The 25,615-nt window shown below is 36.5% G+C and overlaps 1 protein-coding gene across 2 annotated transcripts in view; it reads left to right on the top strand.

The window, feature by feature from the left end:
- Positions 1 to 23,942, top strand: part of PPP2R5A (protein phosphatase 2 regulatory subunit B'alpha) — a 69,911-nt gene extending 45,969 nt beyond the window's left edge. The window contains exons 4-13 of one of the 2 annotated variants that reach the window (XM_065936247.1): positions 7,424 to 7,516; positions 11,683 to 11,813; positions 12,325 to 12,384; positions 13,302 to 13,410; positions 14,215 to 14,268; positions 19,426 to 19,476; positions 19,770 to 19,889; positions 19,967 to 20,094; positions 20,892 to 20,993; positions 22,736 to 23,942. In XM_065936247.1, coding sequence (XP_065792319.1) covers positions 7,424 to 7,516; positions 11,683 to 11,813; positions 12,325 to 12,384; positions 13,302 to 13,410; positions 14,215 to 14,268; positions 19,426 to 19,476; positions 19,770 to 19,889; positions 19,967 to 20,094; positions 20,892 to 20,993; positions 22,736 to 22,868 — 981 coding nt within the window. In that variant the 3' untranslated portion in view covers positions 22,869 to 23,942. Of the gene's footprint in view, positions 1 to 7,423; positions 7,517 to 11,682; positions 11,814 to 12,324; positions 12,385 to 13,301; positions 13,411 to 14,214; positions 14,269 to 19,425; positions 19,477 to 19,769; positions 19,890 to 19,966; positions 20,095 to 20,854; positions 20,994 to 22,735 lie in introns of both variants that reach the window. The other variant, XM_065936248.1, reaches the window with a different exon arrangement.
- Positions 23,943 to 25,615: the final 1,673 nt, after the last annotated feature.

Here is a 25,615-nt window from a genome sequence, read left to right as displayed (position 1 = left end):
GTGAACTGATTGATAGGATTTGTTATTATTTAGTCATCATATTTTCTTTACAGTAAAATGTTGAAGCTGTTCTGATGAATGAAATTATAGTGTAGCACTTAGGAAATTTGCTAATTAAAATTTCTGTCCTGGTTGTTAGTATTATTTGAATCAATTCACCTGAAATTTTTTGTTTTGTACTAAGTTTGCATTTTATTAATACATTTAGCTTATTGGATCTTTGCTGCTAGAAAATAACTTGATAGGGTGAAAAATAAACATTAAATTTAGTTAATGAGGGGAATAATTTCAGATAATTTCAAAACCTTTCAAAATTTTATTTCTTCAACCTTTTCAAGAATTTTCTTAAAATGTGCTAATTTACAGTTTCTTTTTACTTTTTTTTCACATGGTAATGGAACTACAAATAACAATGGAATAAAGAAACACAGAAGAAAAGAACAAAAGAAAGGCCATTTCAGTACTAGGGGATTGGTGAATTGGTCATAGTTTTAATTTACTAAGTATTATACGATAATTATTAATATAAAAGTTATGTTATTTTGAATTTTCTTTCCTAAATATTATTGCTTTATATTTATTGAAGACCAAAAAGATAGTAATTTTCTATGTACCTACTTTTAGATAATTAGAGAAGCATGACTGTTCTACTAGCCTGGAATACCAGCAGATTATGTCGTATTTTTGTTTTCTTTTATCAATTCTCTTTTTGGCACAGATAATTAAGATGCAATTATGGGATGCAAGAATTCTTCAATATCTGCAAATCAATCAATGTAATACACCACATTAACAAATTGAAAAATAAAAACCATATGATTATCTCAATAGATGCAGAGAAAACCTTTGACAAAATTCAGCATCCATTTATGATAAAAAATCCTCCCCCCCAAAAAAAATCCTCCAGAAAGCAGGAATAGAGGAACATACCTCAACATAGTAAAATCTATATATGACAAACCCACAGCAAACATTATCCTCAGTGGTGAAAAATTGAAAGCATTTCCCCTAAAGTCAGGAACAAGACAAGGTTGCCCACTCTCACCACTACTATTCAACATAGTTTTGGAAGTTTTGGCCACAGCAATCAGAGCAGAAAAAGAAATAAAAGGAATCCAGATTGGAAAAGAAGAAATAAAACTCTCACTGTTTGCAGATGACATGATCCTCTACATAGAAAACCCTAAAGACTCCACCAGAAAATTACTACAGCTAATCTATGAATATAGTAAAGTTGCAGGATATAAAATCAACACACACACAAAAAATAAAGTAAAATCAACACACAGAAATCCCTTGCATTCCTATACATTAACAATGAGAAAACAGAAAGAGAAATTAAGGAAACAATTCCATTCACCATTGCAACGAAAAGAATAAAATACTTAGGAGTATATCTACCTAAAGAAACAAAAGACCTATATATAGAAAACTATAAAACACTGGTGAAAGAAATCAAAGAGGACACAAATAGATGGAGAAATATACTGTGTTCATGGATCAGAAGAATCAATATAGTGAAAATGAATATACTACCCAAAGCAATCTATAGATTCAATGCAATCCCTATCAAGCTCCCAACAGTATTTTTCAGAGAACTAGAACAAATAATTTCACAATTTGTATGGAAAAAAACCTCAAATAGCCAAAGCAATCTTGAGAAAGAAAAATGGAACTGGAGGAATCAACCTGCCTGACTTTAGTCTCTACTACAAAGCCACAGTCATCAAGACAATATGGTACTGGCACAAAGACAGAAATACAGATCAATGGAACAGAATAGAAAGCCCAGAGATAAATCCATGCACCTATGGACACCTTATCTTTGACAGAGAAGGCAAGAATATACAATGGAAAAAAGACAACCTCTTTAACAAGTGGTGCTGGGAAAACTGGTCAACCACATGTAAAAGAATGAAACTAGAACACTTTCTAACACCATACACAAAAGTAAACTCAAAATGGATTAAAGATCTAAACATAAGACCAGAAGCTGTAAAACTCCTAGAGGAAAACATAGGCAAAACACTCTCTGACATAAACCACAGCAGGATCCTCTATGACCCACCTCCCAGAATATTGGAAATAAAAGCAAAAAGAAACAAATGGGACCTAATTAAAATTAAAAGCTTCTGCACAACCAAGGAAACTATAAGCAAGGTGAAAAGACAGCCTTCAGAATGAGAGAAAATAATAGCAAACGAAGCAACGGACAAGGAATTAATCTCAAAAATTTACAAGCAACTCCTGCAGCTCAATTCCAGAAAAATGAACGACCCAATCAAAAAGTGGGCAAAAGAACTAAACAGACATTTCTCCAAAGAAGACATACAGATGGCTGACAAACACATGAAAAGATGCTCAACATCACTCATTATCAGAGAAATGCAAACCAAAACTACGGTGAGGTACCATTTCACGCCAGTGAGAATGGCTGCTATCCAAAAGTCCACAAGCAATAAGTGCTGGAGAGGGTGTGGAGAAAAGGGAACCCTCTTACACTGTTGGTGGGAATGCAAACTAGTACAGCCACTATGGAAAACAGTGTGGAGATTTCTTAAAAAACTGGAAATAGAACTGCCATATGACCCAGCAATCCCACTCCTGGGCACACACACTGAGGAAACCAGAACTGAAAGAGACTCATGTACCCCAGCGTTCATCACAGCACTGTTTACAATAGCCAGGACATGGAAGCAACCTAGATGCCCATCAGCAGATGAATGGATAAGAAAGCTGTGGTACACATACACCATGGAATATTACTCAGCCATTAAAAAGAATACATTTGAATCCGTTCTAATGAAATGGATGAAACTGGAGCCTATTATACTGAGTGAAGTAAGCCGGAAAGAAAAACACCAATACAATATACTAATGCATAAATATGGAATTTAGAAAGATGGTAACAATAACCCTGTATGTGAGGCAGCAGAAGAGACACAGATGTATAGAACAGTCTTTTGGACTCTGTGGGAGAGGGCGAGGGTGGGATGATATGGGAGAATGGCATTGAAACATGTAAATTATCATATGTGAAACGAATCGCCTGTTCAGGTTCAATGCATGATACAGGGTGCTCGGGGCTGGTGCACTGGGATGACCCAGAGGGATGGGATGGGGAGGGAGGTGGGATGGGGGGGTTCAGGATGGGAAACACATGTACATCCATGGTGGATTCATGTCAATGTATGGCAAAACCAATACAATATTGTAAAGTAAAAAAAAAAAACTGAAAAATAATTTTTAGAAAAGATGCAATTATGTAGGATACTGAATAGAACATAGACCTTTTTAAGATAACTTGGCTTTAGGGCCTAGAGGCTCTTCTTTATGATCTGTATAAGTAGAAATTTAAACTGGGGACATATATATTTTATAATGTACACCTTCATGTTCAAATACTTCTCAACCAGATACTATATTTTAAATATTTGCATGTTCTCAGAATCTAAAATTGTAGGGACCATAGCTTAATGTACTAACACTTATACACAGAAATAGAAGAGAAACATCTTTTATCCTTATTTAAGATTGAGAAACATTTTTATTACTTTAACCTTTTTATCATAGTTATATGTTGTTAATTATCTTTTTTATTATTATAGTTAAAAGAGCAGGAGGGAAAACAGGTTGATCCTATACAAGCTGTTCAGGGTTCACACAGAATATGTCTTATTTTTAAAAGGATTACAGAGGGGAGAAAAAGATTCTTACACAACTAGGATTTTGTTAATGTTTGCTATGTCCTTGGCAACAGGTGGCACTAGTGGTAAGGAACCTGCCTGCCAGTGCAGGAGACGCAACAGATGTGGGTTTGATCCTTGGGTTGGAAAGACCCCCTGGGTTGCATGGCAGCCCATTCCAATATTCTTGCCTGGAGAATCCCATGGACAGAAAAGCCTGGTGGATTACAGTCCATAGGGTCACACAGAATTGGACATGACTGAAGCGACAGCACACATGCAGGCAATGTTCTAGGCACTTACTATCTCTCATTTAGTTTAGTATATGTTAATTCTTATATAAATTCAATCAAATATTAGATGAATTTTTAAAACTCCATTTAAGTTAGCTTTCTCTTAATAGAGGTTGGAAAACGTTCAGTCAACATATTCCTTGAAAAAAGAGCCTTTTGTATATCTGCAAATCATTAAAGTTGCTTTTAAATCTTTGCCTTTCTAGGTCAAACATTTCTAGTTCCTTTAGGTTTCTGTATAGGTCTTATTTTCAAATACAGTTACATTACAAATACATTAATAATCTATGCTGTTCTGTGTTGTACCTTCTAGAACCTTTTATTGGTTAAGACCAGAATTTTATATAGTTTAGCTATCATAGGAAAGACACAGTACTGAGTAGAAAGGGAAGATTATCCTTCATTCCTTATAATTTTTAGTTACCTTAGTTATCAGTTTTTAGGGTGCTTTTTGGCTTATAGGAATAGGAAGACCAGCCATACACTGAGGATGCATGAAGTTTGCCATTTTGTTAGAGAATTAAACTCATTGCTGAAAGTATCTGTTATCTTTTGCAGCATGGTTTCTTAGGTTCTTGGGGCAAATCAATTTTTCATGTGGAAGAAGATAGAGAAACTCTAATACAGAAATAGTTTCTCAGCAGCTGTGATTTTTCATTCAGCAAATACTTATCTGTTGTTTTTAGGCATTACTCTAAATATTGAGGGTAAAGTATTGAACTAATAAGCAAACTGTTGTACATTCTTGGGGGAAAGAATAACTAATACTATGTTAGGGTGTGATAGATACAATAAAATAAGACAATAGTTCAGGATAAAGGGTATAGAGAGAGTGACTGTGGAGACAGGAGGCAATTTTATAGAAATGTAGTCTTAGTTGTGCCAGTCTTAGTCTTAGTCTTAGCTCTGTAGATCACTCGTGTTTATTCTGCCCCCATTGGGATTATTCAACATGTGTTTAACTTTTTGTCATCATCTCTTCAGTGGTGCTAAGTTGGTAGCGTAAAAGCAATTCGCTGCTAATCCTGACTGGTCACTTAATTAATGTTCACTGTGTCAGGTAAACAGTGCTGATGAAAGCTCTGTAAGAAATAACATGTCATATCTGTGATAAGTGCAGGTTTCAACTGGGTATGTGATTTAGAGGGTGCATTTTGATCTGGAGCTTGATGTCATGTAAGTTTCCCAAAAGACATGCTATTACTGTTAAAATTAATAAGCCTTAATTAAGCCCTCCTTTTCTGATGCACATCTTAAGAGGGAGAGTGTATAGGTTAATGCATGCCATCCTTGACTCAGGATTGACTTGGTCCCACCCTACCATGGCTTTTAACTTGGGATCTGCATAAAGATTCTGCGTCTCTGATTCCATACCCACCAGCTTCTCCCCTACACTGTCATCTTCTTGAGACAGGTTCTACTTATGTTTTAAAAGCCCTCCTCTTTCTTCTTGTCCAAAATTAAATTTCATGCAGGACTCAAATTGTGTGTCCTCCTTAAAACTTTCCCTGTTGACCCTATGCCACAGTGATATAGCCCTTTTCTGAATATCTCCTGCACTCATAGTTCTTGTGTATATACCATCTTATATGTTTTTATTTTTGTCTTACCTCCCCAACAAGTGAATGAGCTTTACAGTGCCTACTATCTGTTCATACTAAATGTAGCTAAAGGAAGACTTGTTTTTTCTACCCCCAACATTTCTGATGCCAAATATATAGATTTTCCACACCAAGAAATTCTCCAATTCTCACTGGGTGTCCTATAGTTTATTCATTCTGACACTTAACTACCCGCAGTTAGCAGGGACCTCTAGGGTGAAGGGCTCAGTCCAATAAGACTGTTCTTCACTGAAGATGACAGTCATGATTCTGGGCCTCCCATCCGTCTAACTAACTGGCTATAAATCTGAGGTTACCATGACCCACTCTTCCAGTTCAGTAATTTGTTATAAGAGCTCACAGAACTCAAGGAATCACTTTACTTACTGTTACCAGTTTATTATAAAGGATAAAACTCAGAAACAGCCAAATGAAGAAAGGCATGCATACAGTAAGGTGCGGCAAAGGGCTCGGGTTTTCCATGTGCCACCCTCTTAGCACCTTGATGTGTTCACCAACCCAGAAGTTCTTAAGACCCGTTTGCTTAGGGTTTCTGATGGTGGTGATTGTTGTTCAGTCGCTAAGTCGTGTCCAGCTCTACCTCTGTTACCAAGTTGACTGTCATGGTATTGCACTACTTGTCTTCAAGTAACCCTGATTTTGGGGCTAAAGTATGCACCTGCCAATGCAGGAGTTTGATCCCTGGCTTGGAAAGATCCCTGGGAGAAGGAAATGGCAACCCACTCCAATATTCTTGCCTGGGAAATCCCATGGACAGAGGAGCCTGATGGGCTACAGTCCATGGGTCGCAGAGCTGGACACGACTTAGCGACTAAACAATAACAACCTTTAGGGATGCCAGAGAGAAGCTGTAAAGTGCTTTAAGGAAAAGGTGAAAGTTCTCAATTGAAAGGAAAAAAGCATATGCTGACATTGCTGAGATCTGTGGTAATAAATCATCTTATCTGTGAAACTCTGAGGAAGGGAAAAAAAATCAACACTGGTTTTGCTGTCACACCTCAGACTACAAAAATTATGGCCACAGTGCGTGGTGAGTGCTCAGTTAAGCTGGAAAAGGCATTAAATTTGTGGAAGGAAGCCATGAACAGAAAAGGGTCCAGTGCCATTCAGGGTTTCAGTCATGGGGTGGTGGTACTTAGAACTTAGCACTCAAGGTTAAGAGGGAAGTACTGTATTTTTAAGATGCTTAGCACTTTTTAAGTAGAGGCTTATTAGGGCGTTTAGTTTATTCACTGTGGTGCACAGACATTTATTTCTGAGCCCTGCACTTATATGATTTGGTTAATTATTTCTAAAGTGCGGATTAGATATCCTGGTTTTGATTTAGTTATTTTTTCCCCACTGTAGTTTTATATAGAAGGACTTGAAATTTTTCTCTTTTTTAAAACTGATACTGATACACTGTCCCTTACAATTCAGTTTATTCTTATCTGGAGGTTTCTGATCCTGCATTTAAAGAACTCTGGAAATTAAGCTGAGGTAGTTTGGTAGACCACTGAAGAAAGGTTCCCAGTGAGTATGGAGTGCAAAATAGACTTCTGACTTAAATATTTTATGGGCATCCTCTTTGTTTTCTGGCTCCTGTAAGTTAATATTTTCAATGAATGATGCAAAGCAATAAATCCAAAATGTACCAACTTAGGAGACCAAATTGTGCGTATATATTTAGTTTTGAAAAAACTGTTACCAATTCACCCCTTTTTATAATGAGATCTGAAATCTCATTACTGAGTTGTTAAAGGAGATATGTTTTTGATATGAATTCACATAGGGTAAAATTTTATAGGCTTCATCTTGGCTTTTATTTCATTTTGTCCTTCAGTTGGTGTATGAATTCTTCTTGAGATTTTTGGAGAGCCCTGATTTCCAACCTAGCATTGCAAAGCGATACATTGATCAGAAATTTGTACAACAGGTAAGGAATTCTTCTGTCTTAAAATTTTCTTACATTCATTTCAGCAGTGATTTACTAACTTGGGATTAAAATGGTCTTTCAAAACTTCAAGGATTTCTTTTTAACAGCACCTAATATTCTTACCAGATGATGAGAATAAAAGTAAAGTAGTTTTGAGAATACAGGAATATTTTTAATCAAGGTTTGCCTTCTGTTATATCAATTAAATTATCCTGTCTAAATCCTAAGTTTTCATAGTTGTTTTATGAAGACCAGAAAAGCAAGCCTTATTGGAATATCTAACTTAGAAAATTTGGTATAACTAAGGGGAAAGCATTTTTTTAATTTTTAAGTCTTTGAGCTTGAACTTGACATATGGTTCTAAGCACTGTGACAGAGATGGGGAAAAATAAATATAGAATTATTTTTAGAAGTTTGGGCTTTATGTCACTACCTTTTCTCCCCTACTCCTTCCCACCTTATGAATTCTAGCCTCCCAGTTCCTGAACCACAGATAAAATACTTAAGAAGGAAGGGTGCTAAATATATGTGATACCTTCTTTCTTTTTATAAGTTGATTGTTAGCTGGGGTTTGGGGTTTTTTTTTTTTTGTAACCTTAGAATGTGTTCATTTTTATTTTCAAAATCTTTCCAATAACTTACAGGCATCTTTCAAATACAAAGGACTTTGCTGGCCCTAGACAAAATTGTGAAGTAGACCAAACTTCGAGTTCATTTTCTCTTTTGAAGTACTTAGCTGTGAATGATGTCTCATTAGGAATTTGATACTCTCCTTTGCTAAAGTAATTAGCATATTAAAGAAAGGCAGAGGATGAGTGGAAGGGTAGTGATGAGGTGCTGAGGCCAGGATTAAAGATCATTACAAGGACCTTTACTGCCTTCTTCCCACCATTGTGTGTCCCCTAGGATAAAGCTTATACCAACATGAGCTCCACATATTGGAGTTAATTTCTGGTCATCTGCCGTAGCTACCACGTAAAGTATTTTCACTAGTTGCTGTGAAGTATTGATAAATGAAGAACATTATCATTGTCCTTTAACCTTTTAAGTATTTCTTCAAGAAATACTAGGTGTGTGTTAACTGTAAAATGTTAATTTCATTTCAATACCAAGTTAGAAGCAGTCATTAAATGGAGCTATGTTATTTTGGTATTAGAGATGAATGCATGTTTCCTTCTGTGTTCTCCTGTGCTATGGAGGAAATACAGTGTATTAAGGAACTTCAGTAATGCTGTGTTAAATTGTATTTAAGATAATATCAGGTTGAGTGGAACAGTTGCCATAGGGCTTCTTCACCCTGGAGCTTGAGGTATTTTGGCTGCTGGATTATTCAGGGGTTTTGAGGGGGAGCAGGAAGAAAGCTGGTAGGATAGGACCCATTTTCTACCTTCTACTCTAAATGCCTGAATTATCCGAGAAGCCAAGGCCCCGTAATTTGTTTCTAGCAGTTTATATCACTGTACTTTCACAGATCATTGCTCTGAGGTATTCTTAGTGTGTTGCTTTAATAAATATTACTATGACATTTCTCAGCTTTTATATTTTGAAATTATTTAATTAGGTGGTAAGTTTAAGATTTAGAAGTACAGGAGAAAAATCTGAAGTATAAATTTGGACGTTTGTTATTGTAAGAGAAGAAAACAAGTATATAATTCCAGGTTATGCTCAAATCATTTCCCAAAGGAGGAAGCTAAGAATTATTTAGTGCTTTTTATGTGCCAGGCACGGCCCTTATCTGCTGTTACGTAAAGAGCTAGATCATGTCCAAATTTGCAGAGCTGGAAGATGGCACAATCAGGATTTGATTACATATAAATAGATTTATAAATTTGATCATATAAAACAAATTATTTTATTTATATTATAATATTTCAAAATATTTACTTAAATAGATTTTCTACTTAGCTAACAACTGTTCTCTAATACTTCACATTGACCCCGAGGATCAACTTGTATTATATTTGTTCTTGAATTAGGCATAGTGACCTGAATAATTAAGGATTCCTTTTATTAATTTCAAAGCATATTTTCCAAGTAAACCCAACATTAGAAACTTGTATTTGAGTGTCTTAAGTGAATAGCTTAGCTATTTTAATTAGAATAATTTGAAGTGACTTAATTAGGTATAATAATACAAATTCTCATGCTTTATGGATATTTTTAGCTGGAACCTCATGCAGTACTTAATAATCTGGCAAACACCAAATGCAGACAATAAGCAAGACACTTTAGGATTATGACTGAAGTTATCACTGCTCTCAAAGAATACCCACTCTTGTAGAAGAGATACACAAATTAACAATTATATCTAATTCAATACAGAATGGAAAAAAAAACTTAAGGTTCAGAGCTTGCTATCATGACAGTAATTATTAGATTGATGAAAAAGTAATTGCAGTTTTGGACTGTGAATTTTAAATCATTATAACTATGCTCAAACACATCTTTATTAATAAAATAGGAACCATTACAAATCAACACATTTTTGCCAGTGAGATATAAGTTTGTTTATTCCTGTAAAAAACCATGCTTTAGGATTCAACGAAGTCTTGAAAAGCATTTTCTGCCTTCTGCTGGTTGTGGAAGCATTTTCCCTGAAAAAAGTTGTCAAGATGCTTGAAATGGTAGTGGGTTGTCAGGAGGTCAGGTGAATATGGCAGATGAGGCAAAACTTTGTAGCCCAATTCATTCAACTTTTGAAGCATTGACTTTGGGACTTGCAGTCAGGCATTGTCATGGAGAAGAATTGGGCCCTTTCTGTTTCAATGCTCACTGCAGATACTGCAGTTTTTGGTGATCTCATTGATTTGCTGAGCATACTTTTCAGGTGTAATGGTTTCTCTGGGATTCAGAAAGCTGTGGTGGGTCAGACTAAACAGTGACCATGACCTTTTTATGGTGCAAGTTTGGCTTTGGGAAATGCTTTGGAGCTTTTTCTCAGTCCAACCACTGAGCTGGTCATCAGCAGTTGTCGTTTAAAATCCACTTTTTGGCGCACGTCAACAATCCAATCGAGAAATGGTTCATTGATGTATTATAGAATAAGAGAAGACAACACTTCAAACTGACGATCTTTATGATTTGTGGTCAGCTCACGAGGCACCCACTTAACCGAGCTTTTTCACCTTTCCAATTTCCTTCAAATGCCAAACGACTGTACGATGGTCAACGTTGAGCTCTTCAGCAACTTCTCATGTAGTTGTAAAAGGATCTGTTTCAATATTGCACTCAACTGATCATTGTCAGTTTCCAGTGGCCAGCCACTGTGTTCCTCATCTTCAAGGCTCTCATCTTCTTTGCAAAACTTCTTGAACCACCACGGCCTGTATATTTGTTAGCAGTTCCTGGGCCAAATGCATTGTTGATGTTATGAGTTGTCTCTGCTGCTTTACGATCCATTTTGAACTCAAATAGAAAAATCGCTCGAGTTTGCTTTTGGTCTAACATTTCCATAGTCTAAATATGAAATAAACAACAAGTAATAAGTCATTGGGCTTTATTAGCAAAAAACATAAAGCAAGAAACACGTGTTAAAATGATGTATAACATAACCACATTTACTTAAAAATGTATTCCAATATCAAACAGCAGGTTTCAACAGTGCAAAACAACAATTACTTTTGTACCAACCTAATAACAATCCCAAAGTACAGAACATAAAATTCCTTGATGACTTTATAGGTAATTGTATTTTATAAATAGGTATATATTTTTTCTTAAGAAAATTCAACTTTTCATTTAAAACACAGTAATTTAAACTTATTTATTTAACAATTTGCAATCTACAAGCTTAAGATTCTATGTGTAGTTTTGACATACTATCAAAAAACATTTTTTAAAATGTCAAATTTCAACAGTTTAAAATTATGAGCTATGTTTAGTAGTCAAGAGTAGGACAGAATTTTAAAATGAGTGGGAAGGCAAAAAAAAAAATTACACTTTATTTTTTGAAGTGTTTGATTTATTGTGCCTTCTTTTTCAAAATGAAATAAAAGAAATACTCCTTAAGCTTTTCTTTAGTGCCATTATTTAGCAATAATTAAGTGAATCTGATAAGGCGCAGAGTCTTTTAAAAAAATTTAAAGATTTTGTGGGTTATCTTAAAATTAGAGTGAAGTGTTAGCTCGATTATTTTTAAAAAGTAATTTCTCAGATTTTTTTTAAAGCTCCTGGAGCTTTTTGATAGTGAAGATCCCAGAGAACGTGACTTCCTGAAGACTGTTCTACATCGAATTTATGGGAAATTTCTTGGATTAAGAGCGTTCATCAGAAAACAAATTAACAACATTTTCCTCAGGTATATTGTTTGTATATTCATATATAGCACTTTTTTTCCCTTCCATATTTTTTTATTCCAATTTCTTTAGCTTAGTTTTTAATGTATGAAACTTACAAACTTAACTGATAATAGTTGAGTCATTTCTAGCCTATTTTGTGGATATCATTTGATTGCATGTAACTTTTTCTTGTAACTTCTCATCTAAGTGGATAGTACTAATGACAGTTTTTAATAGATAATACAAATGTTATTCATGTTTAAATTTTATTGAGAGAAGAATTTGTTTGAGCACTTGTTTAAAGAAAATCTGTATAAATACTGTTTAAATCAATAGCTCTTAAAGTATTTTCAGTTGATGTTCTGACAAAGCTAATCAAATGTATGTGGACCCTATCTTGACTACTTTATAAATGAAATCATTAAGTAGGTGCTTCAGAATTAGGTTTTTCTTTAATCTTTTTACCTTCTTGCATCTTTCATTCAGTTTAGTTTTCTGATATTTTTCTTTATATCTCTGTTTTAAATTCAGGTTTATATATGAAACAGAACATTTCAATGGTGTTGCTGAACTCCTTGAAATTTTAGGAAGGTAGGTTAGTTTTTTGTTCTTTTCAAGAATTAAGTAACTTTGAATGCTTTATGTATGAAAGTATTAGCTGGGATTAGAGAAATTATTTCACATTTTAGAATTTGAATATATAGTGTAAGGCATAGTTTCTCAACTGAGTTCTTACTGTAGCTTTTTAGGGGGTCAGCATATTAAAGTGGTGCCACTCAAAGCGTCTATTTCAGAGTAGACGTCCTGCTTTTGAAACTGTGGCGCATTTTATGCCTAATCTTGCCAGACCGCCTCAGAGGTTTACAGGATCTGATTGGGAAGAGATGAAATAAGCTATAGTGAATCTTTGATGAAGTTATAGGAGTTCTTGTTCCAATGTTGACGGACCATTCCCATACATCTGTTCTTTTTAGAAGAAATCCATAGCCTTTGATTGTAGTTCTGTGAGCTTTTCTGCCTTCTTGCTCATCACATAACAGTATTAACCTGAGAGTTTAGACCCTCTGTTTAAAGAATGGTTTTAGTCTCCTCTGTTAATATCTAGGGCATGATTACGGAGAGAACTGTTCTTAATTTCAGAACTTCCAATAAAGTAAGGGAAACTACCCATTTACTTCAGCATATGTTGAAAATTCTAACAATACTGATATTGACTCTCCTGTGCTTTAGAGAAGAAAAATAAAGGCATAAATAAGTGATAGGCTTTATAGAAAACGTAGAATTTCTTACCGGGACATTAAATTGGCACTTCTCATTTTCTTTTGGGACCATTGCATAACTTAGAGGAACAGGCTTCCTAGTGATAGTCTGTCTAACTTAGGTTGCAGATAAGTAAGTCACTCAACACCAGGCCTGAAGCAGAGCAATTCCTATGTACTTGGGGATGTAATAACTTAGAAATAAAGTAGTAACTACGTAACCCTTCCACTGCCTTTTTTTCCCTCCAGTATTATCAATGGCTTTGCATTGCCACTGAAAGCAGAACATAAACAATTTCTAATGAAGGTTCTTATTCCTATGCATACTGCAAAAGGATTAGCTTTGTTTCATGCTCAGGTAAGTAGCAGATTTCAGGTGAAATGAACATGGTTTCAAAAATCGATATAAAGGCAGAGAAACTGAGAAATACTGAGGTAGCAATTTTAAGTATACTTAAGCAATTTGCTTTGTAAGTTGCCCAAAGCAAATTTTTAATTATATCATAATTTTTAAAGCATAATGGTATTTAGTATTCTTAAATAAGCTGAATGCATTTTAAGTATAGATATAGGAAAAATCAAGTTCTTTTCTAGTCCAGACCCTGACCTAATTAATTGTGTGACTTTGAATACATCCCACATATTTGCAGAATGTTCTGTCTAGCCTCCATGACCTAGTTAGAGAATGATTTTGGTTTCTTCTATTAACACTCAGAGAATATCATATCAGCATAGGCATACATGTTATAAACATGCTAAAAAACTAAAATGTTAGTGCTAGTCTTATTTCACTCAGCTTTATTTATCTATCTGTTTATTTAATGGGCTATGGTTACATTTCTGATTTATAAGACAAAGACAGTTACTTTTAATTCCCCAAAGAACTGGTCTACTGCCTCAATGATATCAAAAGATTGATATGCCCAACTACATTTTCTTTAATATTTCAGTTAACTTAGTATTCAGAAGTTACTACTGAAAAAAGGACATCTTTTTAAAGTAGAAGTTATTTATATAATTATAGGTATATTTATTTTTATATATTGCCATAACCTGAAGTTTGTTAAAATGAAGTAGTTTTGTTAGCTAAATATAAAAATATCCTGCCTTACTAAATGTTATTTCATTCAGTAATATTTATAAACTGTCCCTTGCATTTTAGCTAGCCTACTGTGTTGTACAGTTCCTGGAGAAAGATACAACACTAACAGAACCCGTAAGTGTTTTATTTATTTTTGTGGCTTTGGTCTATATCATAGCATTTTATTTTAGCTTCCTTTATACCCTTATAATTCTACCAAACAGTTGTAGTAACATATTTTAAATTAAAATCAGGAAAGAAGGAAGAAGGAAAGTGATGTTAATCTGTATTTAAAGAATGAGAATGGGATGGCAAGTTCTCATGAATTATGTGTCTTGGATAACAAATATAGGTTAAAATTAATATATAGTAGTTAAGATGTGTGATGACAGGCTCAAATGACTACAGTGAAATCTTTTATACATTTACTATCTTCAGTGGTGGTCTTTTTCATCTTCATTCACCTTTTAAAATTAAAACATACTGTAAGGGTTCCAAAACTATTTCCTCGAATTTTGTTTTACCTTTAGAAATAGGATTTTCCCTCTTATTTGTGATAAACCATGTGATAGGGATTGAAACTATTTCCTTGTCTTTGGTCTCTGAGCTATAATCTTAGAGTAAAGATTATTTACTTTATGAATCAGCATAGCAGTATAGTCTTAGAATTCTCCTGCTTACTAATTATCTATTAATATAAAAATTCAGGAGAGAATAAAAATGTTACCATGAAAATTGACTGAAGGTTCTAGAAAAACAAAAGATAAGTTTAGGGAGAAACAGGAAAGGATAAACACTTAGAAAACAGTGTTTCACCCTTGGTGAAATAAGTATTCTGAGAGAGTGTCTTCTAGGTATTCTAAGTCTAAATAGTTAAACTAATAAGAGTTCTTGACAAATAGCACAGGGCTTGAAGGATTAAAATTATATGATTTTCTTCGTATTAGAGCTTTCTGAGGCTAGGGGCACTTGAAAAAATTACATACTTGGTCTTCCTTTGACTTGAGTTTTGTGTGTGTAGAGGAAGAAAAGGTATTTTTCCACTTGCTGATATTTAGAGCTTTAGATTTTTAGATTTGCAATTCTTTCTGAAATAGCTAAAAACAGTTTTTAAAGACAAATAGGAGAATTAGAAGCCCAGTACTTACATAAAACCACATTAACCTCTAAAGTGGATTAAAACTTAATAGAAATCCATGATAACATATTAGAATTTAGAGGAAGAAAGCCCATAATATGGTTTATGTTTGGTGGCTAATAAACAGATATACATTAAATATGGTTAAGTTAATATGGAGTGGATTTGGGAGATAGCTGATTTCTTATTAAAGAGTGAAAGGTTAGGGAGAGGGATTAGGGCCAGACATTTGACTTAGGTGAATTGAGTTAATAGCAATAGGAGCAGCATGAGGAGGTAAAATGTTCAAGTTGACAAAGGAAAATATTTTTCAATTCATTAAGATCTGCAGATAATAGAGATCTTGCAATTACTACTCTAGGCCATCCTAGCACCAAAATTATGGCCATAGTACTTGGGTTTGAGCCCTAATAATCATTTTCTAGAAGTCTGGCATTCATATCAAAGCTTCCTACAAATTGTAAATAAGTCAGAAGTTTGTCTGGTTTGTTACATTTTTCGTGTTCCTAGATCTTGTATTGAAATTATTTTATTTTCCAAAATGGAAATGACTTTATTGTTACATTCATTTATCAAAGTAATGTGTTGATTCATACAAGACAAATCATAAAGCATAATGTGAAGGAATTCCTTGAAATCTGATCCCCTAAAGATAACCATACAAATTGGTGAATATATTTCTATAAATTTTTTCTGCATGTATATTTATGTGTAAACTGTGGGAAATGCTGACTGGGTTTTTTCACCTCTCAGTATAACATGGATATCTTGCCATATTAGTCTGCTTCATAGTTTCATTGGTAGCATCAAATTCCATTATATGAATTGCCATAACATATTTAATTAATCCTCAATTCATGGACACTTGAGTTATTGGAGTTTTTGTTGTTATAAACATGTTGCTGGGTATGGAGATGTTTTAGTGTGTTGGAATTATTCTTTGTCCTGTCTGTAGTGTTGCTTACAAAAAAATCTTAATGTGTGTATTAAAATAGCCTCAGAACTGCACACCAGAAAAAGATAAGGTTTACTGTATGTAATATTTTTAATAAACCAAGTTGCTGAAATTAAAACCTGTTTCTGGGTCAGAGTATAGTATGTGATGGTGCCTGTTTCCCCACATCAGCCAGTATTTTAAATTTTTGCTAATCTGATAGGTATGAAATATTTTAATTGGATTTTTAAAATTATCACAGCCATTCTCTTATAAAGTTATTGGTCATTTATATTTCTATGTCCTTTGCCTACTTTTAAGCCTTTGCCTGTTGTGTTTTGCAAGTATTTTTTTTAACCATTTAGAGTTTTCCTTTTAACTTTGAATATACTGTTTTTAATATTTGCCTCTTTAAAGAACTAAAAAAAAATTTTAATGTTGGTAAATCTATTCATCATTATAGCTTCTGGCTTTGCTGTCATGCTAAGTAAAATCCTTCTACCTTTTGAGATTCTAAAAAGACTCTCTAGTATCATGTTCTAGTTATTTTACAGATTTAGTTTTTACATGTAAAAACTTTATTCCATCTATGATGTTTTTCTAGGACTGCCATGACAAATTACCACCATCTTGGTGGTTTAAAATGACAGAAATGTGTTCTCACAGTTCTGAAGGCCAGAGTCCAAAATCAAGGTGTCAGCGGGGCTGCGTGCCCTCTGGGCACTCTGGGGTCATTCGGTTCCTTGCCTCTTGCAGTGTCTGCTGTCTCCGGGCACTCCTGGTTTGCGGCTGCATCTCTCCAGTATCACAGTGCTGCCCCTTCTTCAGTCTCTCCTCCATGTTATCTTGTATAAGGATACTCGTCATTTTGGATTTAGGGCCCATCCAGATAAGGCAGAATGATTTCACCTTGAGATCCTTAACTTAATTATATCTGTGAAGACCCATTTTCCAAATAAGTCACATTCATAGATTTCATAGAAATTAGGACATGAACGTATCTGATTGCGGGCCACCATTCAACCCACCACACTATTGGAAACTGATATTTTCATGTGACAAGGATAAGAAATTGTATTCGTCTTCTATTGCTGCATAACAAATTGTCACAAAGTTCAGTGGCTTGAAACAGCAAACATTTATTGTTGGATGGTTTCTGTAAGTCAAGAATCCAGGCACGACTTAGCTGGGTCCTCTGTCTCAGGGTCTTTCATAAGACTGCAGTCAAGGCGTTGGCCAGGTCAAGTCTCAGATGAGGGAGGAGCGGCTTCTGCGTTCATGTGATGGTTGCTGGTAGCATCCAGTCCTTCACATGCTGTTGGACTGCTGTTCCTGACTGCGAGTTGGCAAGCAGCCACCCTTAGTTCCTTGGTACTTGGGCCTCTCTGGCTTCCCAGGTGGCGCTAGTGGTAGAGAACCTGCCTGCCAGTGCAGCCGATGTAAGAGTCATGGGTTTGATCTCTGGGTGGGGAAGATCCCCTGGAGGAGGGCAGCAGAACCCACTCCAGTATTCTTGCCTGGAGAACCCCGTGGACAGAGGAGCCTGGCGGGTTACAGTCCATGGGGTCACACAGAGTCGGACACGACTGAAGCAGCTTAGCATGATGGGCCTCTCCCGCATGGCAGCTTGCTGCATCAAAGCTTGCAAGACAGGAAGGCCCAGGAGAGCCTGTTCATGAGGTGGAAGTCACAATCTTTTGCAACTTTCCCATGGAAATGACATTCTGTCCCTTTTGCCACATTCTGTTGGTTAGAAGCAAGTCCTCAGGCCAGTCCACACTTAAGGGAAGGGCTCAACTACACAAGAGAGTGAGTTCAGGAAGGCAGGACCATAGGAGACTCTTTTAGGTGTCTGCCTCCTACAGAGGCTACATTTTTTTTCTAACTGGTGACCCACCAGTTCAAGTACCACCAATTCATTGACTAATGTAGCTGTCTTCCAGGAACTGAAAGGCCACCTTTGTCACATATTAAGCCTTGTATATACTTGAGTCTGTCTAGACACTCCTCTATGTCATATCTTTTCTGTCAGTTTCCATGCTGATACCTTAATTGTTTTAATTATTATCTGATTATTATAACTGATATTTTTTAAAGGTATTGATTTTTATATATTTATCTTTTATCTGACCACATACTGAATTTTCCTACTCATTTTAGTACTTTTTCAGTTCTTTTACTATTTAAGGGGGGTATATAATTAATATTTATACACTTAGGCAAGTAAGTGTAATTCTGGTATTCCTTTCCAACATTATTTATCAAGTTCTTACTGGATTGGCTCCAGAACAGTGTTCTTTCCCAGTTTTAATTTGAATGAGTGTTCATTACTGGACAAGACCAATAACTATAAACTTACTTAAAAGGCTGTCAAAGATTTACCTCTACCAAAAGCACCAGACCCAAATGGTTTACTGCCTATTTCCAGGAATCATTATATAAGTTGATTGGAGATGGTTTCTGATAAATTCTTAGTTCAGGCTTACAAAATTGTTATCAAAATACACAGTCAATCAAATTGTTCAGAATCTTTTGAGATGATCATATAGTTTTTTTTTTTCCATCTCTTTTAACCTATAACTATAAAGAGTTGAATCATTCTGGAATTTCTGGAATAACTTATGGGGTAGATAGTATTATTCTGTTAATATACTGTTATTTTCAGTTTAATACAGATATTTTACAACTGTGTTTATTTGAATTCATGACCTCTTGTCTCGTATTTGGCTTATCAAAACTGTGCTAGCCATGAAATAAATTTGGAAGCTTTCTGGCTTTTTGGGGGGTGCTTCATGATGGTTTAAAAAACAGAAATTATCTGTTCCTTAATTTCTCTGTAAAATAACGTCCCTTCTTCACCCCACCAAGTCATTATCTCATACTTACTTAGTAGGAAGTGGCCCTTAGTACTATTAAAATTACTTTTTTAATAAGTTTAATTGCTAACTATGTCAGTATTCCTGCTTTATGAAAATCAGGGACCATATTCGTCTTGTTCATCAGTGTGTCCCTGATCGAGAGCAGTATTTGGTACAGAGGCACTCAACAAGTATCTGTTGAATGAGTAAAAGCCTAAATAAAGCTGAGCAGAGTAAGGGGAGATGCAGAGGTATTGAATAATACTCTTCTACTTCAGAATGAATGTTATCAGTTATTTAAAATTTCCTGAGGTTAGCCAGTTTCACTGCCTAATTCAGCTAAATTTTTCCCTTTTTTGCAGGTGATCAGAGGATTGCTGAAATTTTGGCCAAAAACATGCAGTCAGAAAGAGGTGAGTTTTGTTCAACAAAAACAGTGCATTTTATTAAAACTTTTCAATCTCATGGCTATAAACCATGCTTGCTTGGGTTGCGGATATCACCACCACTACCTACCAAGTGGGAACTGTTCTGTGGTATTAGAGACTCTTGGTAGAAGAGCTGTACATTCTAGTAAGTTGCATACACTGTCAAGATATTTTTCGTCCACTGTTTAATTTGTAGATTAACCTTCTCATTTGTGTTTTCTATATTACCATCATACAATTTGCATTATGTTTCTTAAAAGAAAATTTTTTTAACCTAGGTGATGTTTTTAGGAGAAATTGAAGAAATCTTAGATGTCATTGAACCAACACAATTCAAAAAAATTGAAGAGCCCCTTTTTAAGCAGATATCCAAGTGTGTATCCAGTTCTCATTTTCAGGTATGGTGTTTTCAGTGAAGCCATTTATATTTTATATTACTTTTCTTAGTTTTGATGTTTCTGAATGTCTTTTTTAGGTTGCAGAAAGGGCATTGTACTTCTGGAACAATGAATATATTCTTAGTTTGATTGAGGAGAATATTGATAAAATTCTGCCAATTATGTTTGGCAGTTTGTACAAAATCTCCAAAGAACACTGGAATCCGTAAGTGTCTTTTATGTTGATTGTGTCATTTTTGTTTTTCTAACGTCTTTGTCATTTGATCTCATAACCCATACATAGGAAACCTATACAGATTTGGAACTCCCAAGGTTAACATCACATGGTTCTATTCTGCAATGAGTTTTATGAAGTTGTACATACATGTGGGTCTGTATGTTTGTTTGTTTGGAGCAGAGAAAGGTTTATTGCAGGGCTAAATGAAAAGAATGGGGTGGCTCATCCTTAAAAACTCTGAACTCCTGCATGTTCTTAATTCCAGTTTAGAACTGCAAACCTAGGGACAGTCTGGTGTGACATTTTGCCAGTATCCAGGCTCACCTGTCAGCTGGCTTAGCCCAGGGAGAAGTGTCAAGTGCTCAAGGTCATGTCAGTGATGTTTAGATTGCGTATGTTCTAAATTCTGTAACATCCTTATCCTGTTGTCTACTTTTCTTCTTACAAGTCATAGTAATTCATCTTTTTCAGCTTCTTTTAATGCTGTTATTCAGGATTTGTGATAGTAGACTCTAGAGCAGACAGGAAGCTGGCCATAACATTTTTAGGGTTTAGCCCAAGCATGACACAGTGGGAAGGACGTTAAGTTTTGAAATCAGATAGATCATCTCTGCTACCACTGGCTGGGTGACCTTGAACAAATTACTGAACTTCTTGAGCTTCAGTTTATCCTCACCAGTGGATTGACCGAGTCAGTCAGTGTCGGAGCCATCTCAGAGGTGATGGTGTTCGCTTTCCCGTCTGTTAGTGGCGTCAGTGACCCAGACTGGCTTGTCTCGCTTCAGGACCATCGTAGCGCTGGTGTACAACGTGCTGAAGACGCTCATGGAGATGGACGGCAAGCTTTTCGACGACCTCACCAGCTCTTACAAAGCTGAGAGACAGAGGTATTTGACATTTTACGATACAAACTTAACTGTGCATTTTAGAGTAGTTGAATGTGATTCATTCCATAAGGTATTCTAAGTTAAAATTATGTTTAAAAAGCCAATTACATCAGCCATTGCAATTGGAACATCTCAGGTGGTAGTAGTGGTTTAGAACCTGCCCGCCAATGCAGGAGACGCAAGAGACACGAGTTCAATCCCTGGGTCAGGAAGGACGAAATGGCAACCCACTCCAGTATTCTTGCCTGAAGAGAATCCTACGGACAGAGGTGCCTGGAGGACTACAGTCCCATAGGGTTGCAAAGAGTCAGACAGACTGAAGCGACTTAGCAAATAAATACTTTATGGGCTTCCCAGTGGCTCAGGGTAAAGGTTCCACCTGCCAGTGCGTATGAGCAGAGGAGCCTGGCAGGCTGCAGTCCAGGGGGGTCGCAAAAAGCTGGACTAAACAAGAGCAACAGTAATACTTTAACGTCAAATGCGGGTGAACTCCTGATGGTTCGATTATGGTTTTAATGTGGATCATAAACTCTGATCTCGTGAGCCTTAGACTGCATCAGTCTTGGTAACATCTACATTGTGAAATACAATTTATGCTAAATTTTAAATACTATTTTACTCAATTTTATTTTTACATTTATGAGAATTGCTTTTGTCCACATGGGCTTCCATAGTGAGCTTATTCTTTAACTGTTCCTTGCATAATATTTAAACTTAAGGTGGACAATAACTGATGTACCTGAGCCCATTTATTTCTAATAAGTGTATCACCGATTATGTTTGGAAAAACTGATCTACTTTGACTGTAAGTTCCTAGTCCTGGTTTTCTGGTGTCAAGTAGAGAAGGGATCTCTCCTCTTCAAGGTCATCCTAGTCCATCAATAACTCAATGCATTATTTCTTTCAAATAGCACCTTTCAGGCAGGAATACAAATTACGTAGTTAAGAGCCCTCGGAAGCAACAGGAAGAAGGAAGAGATGACTGGGATCATATGAAACTTACATTGAAAAATGCGTATTTCACATAACTAAGACTGATCCTTGTATCTCACTCTCTGCGTGAATCAGCACTTTTGTCCCCTTAAAAGCATATGTAACTGCAGAACTGTCAGCCTGTGGGTTTTTCACACATTTATATAGCCCTTCAGGATAGTTTGGTCCACGTTATTCAAAAATGTTCTCTTTAGAACTGAAATTAAGTATTAATAGTTGAAGCAACATGTTTTGAGTTTTGTGGGGTTTTTTAGAGATTATTCAGACTTTAAAGTTTCCATCTGACATGTAAGAGACAAGAGACAGTAAGGCACAGGCTGGTTGGTAGCTTAGAGATGGGATGCTGAAGGACGTGGGTCCACCAGGAAACGGCTGCAGACCGACTCGTGGCCAGCCCGTCAGTCTGTTGGCAAAAGCGTGGTCGTGACCACTGTGCCGCTGCGCGGGGTTTACGTGACTGAGTCCACGTTAAGAGTGCCTTGTCAACCATAAGGCACCAATACGGTCGCCGTGGCGATGGTGACCCATTTCAGTTGGTGCAGGAGATGCACGGACATGGTTAAGGACACTGCGGAGAGTAACGGCAAGTAACGCCGTGCCCTAGGTAAACCTGAGAGTCAAATGCTTTAGGTGGAGGGGTTTAAGTGAAACGCGAGTCAGTAGTCTATTTTCCAGCAAACTGCCAAACAGCATGTTTCTTCAAGCTATGAAATAAGTTTCTAACTACAAAATTCTTGCTTTGTTTACAGGGAGAAAAAGAAGGAATTGGAACGAGAAGAATTATGGAAAAAATTGGAGGAGCTAAAGCTAAAGAAAGCTCTAGAAAAGCAGAACAGTGCTTACAACATGCACAGTATTCTCAGCAATACAAATGATGAATAAGAAAAAAGCCTGCCACCTCTGTTGGCTAGGCGGTTTTGTACACTTTTTTGAAATATGTAAAAATTATGAAACAAACCTCATCAGTATAATATAATTAAAAGGCCAATTTTTTTTCTGGCAACTGTAAATGAAAAAATATATGGACTAAACATAGCCCTGTGCTGTATCATGGCCACAGTATATTGTAACCCTTGCCTAATCATTGATTTGTGTCACTTCTGAAGTTTCACAGAAATGAATGAACTTTATCATTGATATGATATGAGTGAAATAATTATGGGCGTGGTAAGAATCATGACTTGAATCCTGGTTTTGGTTGTGTTGCACATAGGCATAGTAGTCTGCTCTGTATATTTTTCCCTTTGATAATGTGCTTTTCACATCGCTGCAGACCTTAGTTACATCCTAGGAAAAAAGACTATTTCCTAAACTAAAACTAAGGCGTAATTCTTATCCTTTCTTTCATCTCTCCCAGAAGTATGATGGAGGGAACTACTTGCCCTAAGCCTTCCTTTTGATATATTACTGTACTCTGGAATTTGAGCAAAAACTTAATTTCCAGGCTTTTAAAAGCACAAATTATAAATAAAAGCTGGGAAAGTAAACCAGGTTTCCGATCAGTCCTTATGAATCTCCCCCTTCATCTGCAACTCCCCAGGGTAATGAGCACAGACGCGTGGAGGCAGCACGGTGAACACCGCCTGCCTCTTAGTCCATTCCTCCTCTTCCTCCCAAAGGCTGAAGGCAGGGCCTTCCCAGTCCTCACAGCCTGCCCTTCTCCAGCCCCTCCTGACAGGGACGGAGGCTTTGAGTCCCACGGTGTGGTGGTGCGGAGCATGTTGTCACTGCCTGGCTTTACTTAAAGGAAATGCAGTAGGCTTCCTCTGTAGGGTTCTGAAAAGGCGGCCAATAGGAAGTCATGTACGTTTTTACTTGGTCAAGTATTTCTCACATTTTATTATCAGAGTACCATTCCAATCTCTTAACTTGCAGTTGTGTGGAAAACTGTTTTGTAATGAAAGATCTTTATTGGGGGATTGAGCAGCATTTAATAAAGTCTATGTTTGTATTTTGCCTTATGTCACTTTTGCTTTTTTCAGCACTGAGTCGAGACATCCAGAACCCCCCCCCCATTCATTCATATATATTACAAACATATGTACATACCTGTATACAGAGAAAACTTGTAAGGCAAACTGCAAGTTGTATGCCAATTAGAGAATAGGAAGACTGTGTTAGAGAAAAGGAAGCCAGAGTTGAGTGTTGCAGCCATTTACCAAAGTTTTCTGTTTTACAGAATTTGTACATAAAATTCTAAATTTGAGGATATCTCTCCATCTCCCTTCATGTCCCTTTATGTTAATAGGATGGGTTTTAACTTACCTTAAATGTGTATACATACATATACAGTGTTAATTAAAACAGACCCAGGAGCAAAACCTCAAAATCTGTAAGTAATGGCACTGTTTTTTATGGGGGGCAGGGAGATTGTGGCAGAATCAGAAATTGTTACCAAGCTTTCCACTACTGATACCTGCTTCTGCTCTTTCACAACCATAAAAAACTCGAGCACACTATTCCTAGGTCACTGCAAAAGCAACTCGTTCCACTCATTGTGGCCCCAGGAGAAACTTCCTTTCAGGATACAGCTCATATTTTACACTGTTTCCAAGTGGCAGCCTTACTGCAACCATCCAGATCCAGTGTTCTTGCCCAATGCTCCACGCTAACCGGAGGCCAGCTGGGATTACTGACAGCTGGGGGCAGCACACGTAGAGGAAAAGGGATCCTACTACTGAACACCACAAAAGGCAAACCCAGCCTCCCCAGAAGCGAAGGCTGGGTCTAAAAGTCTATTTTGTTGGTCTAAGCATATATCCTTTTACTAAGAGCAGCTAGAGTAGGTTTTGGCAGGCTGCAGTTAGTTAATAGCTGTTAAAGAGCTAGAAAACACTCACTTCCGACCTAGGTACTCTAAAGTATATTCAAGAGGTTTCTCAACTTCCTAAAATAACAGGAAGTGCAGTTTTAGTATGTTCATTGGAGCCAATTTTGTGAGATACTTTGTATGAAAATGGTGTGTCAACTTTAGAAATACTTTAAAAATACACACACTTGTTTTTCAATACTGTTAATGTAAGCTTCTATGCCGGACTCTGTCTTACAGAAAGGTGTTACAAGACCTCGGTTAAAGTTCGTATGCCTGCTTCGGTGCCACAGAAAAATGGCACGGAATACTTCCTTACACAAGTTCACTTTTAATAATTCAACCAAAAACCACAGTTTCTTGCTAAGTTAGACATGAGGTTAAAATTGAACCCCTCATACATTGGAGTTTTTCTCTTTGAATTACCTAAAACCAAGTTATGAAATTGAAGAAGTGCTACCCAAGTCCTCTCTGGATGCAAAGGGCATGTAAACAGTTTAGAACTCCAAAAATAATTTCCAAAACCTTAAATCAGTCAATGGCTACCATGTGAAAAATACCCAGATGGTACTCCTTTCAGGCTAGGCTGCAAGCTCTGAGGGTCCATGCTGAGTGTGCCTTTCTCAGATGGGTGGGCTGCAGGACAGCGAGAGTTAACAGCTTATTCACGGGGTTTCACCGCCACTTCCTGCCCACCCTGCACATGGTCATGACGTACCTCGGAGTCCAGGCTAACACTTCCTTTTACTTGGAGGTCATGGGATAAACGTGTACCGGTGCCTACTGATGTAGCAGATGCGCACACCAGCACACTGGTTCC

Source organism: Muntiacus reevesi, chromosome 5 (assembly GCF_963930625.1).
Source record: "Muntiacus reevesi chromosome 5, mMunRee1.1, whole genome shotgun sequence".
Classification (NCBI taxonomy): domain Eukaryota; kingdom Metazoa; phylum Chordata; class Mammalia; order Artiodactyla; family Cervidae; genus Muntiacus; species Muntiacus reevesi.
Note: the sequence above shows the minus strand (reverse complement) of the source record. Positions and strands in the feature narration are given on the sequence as shown.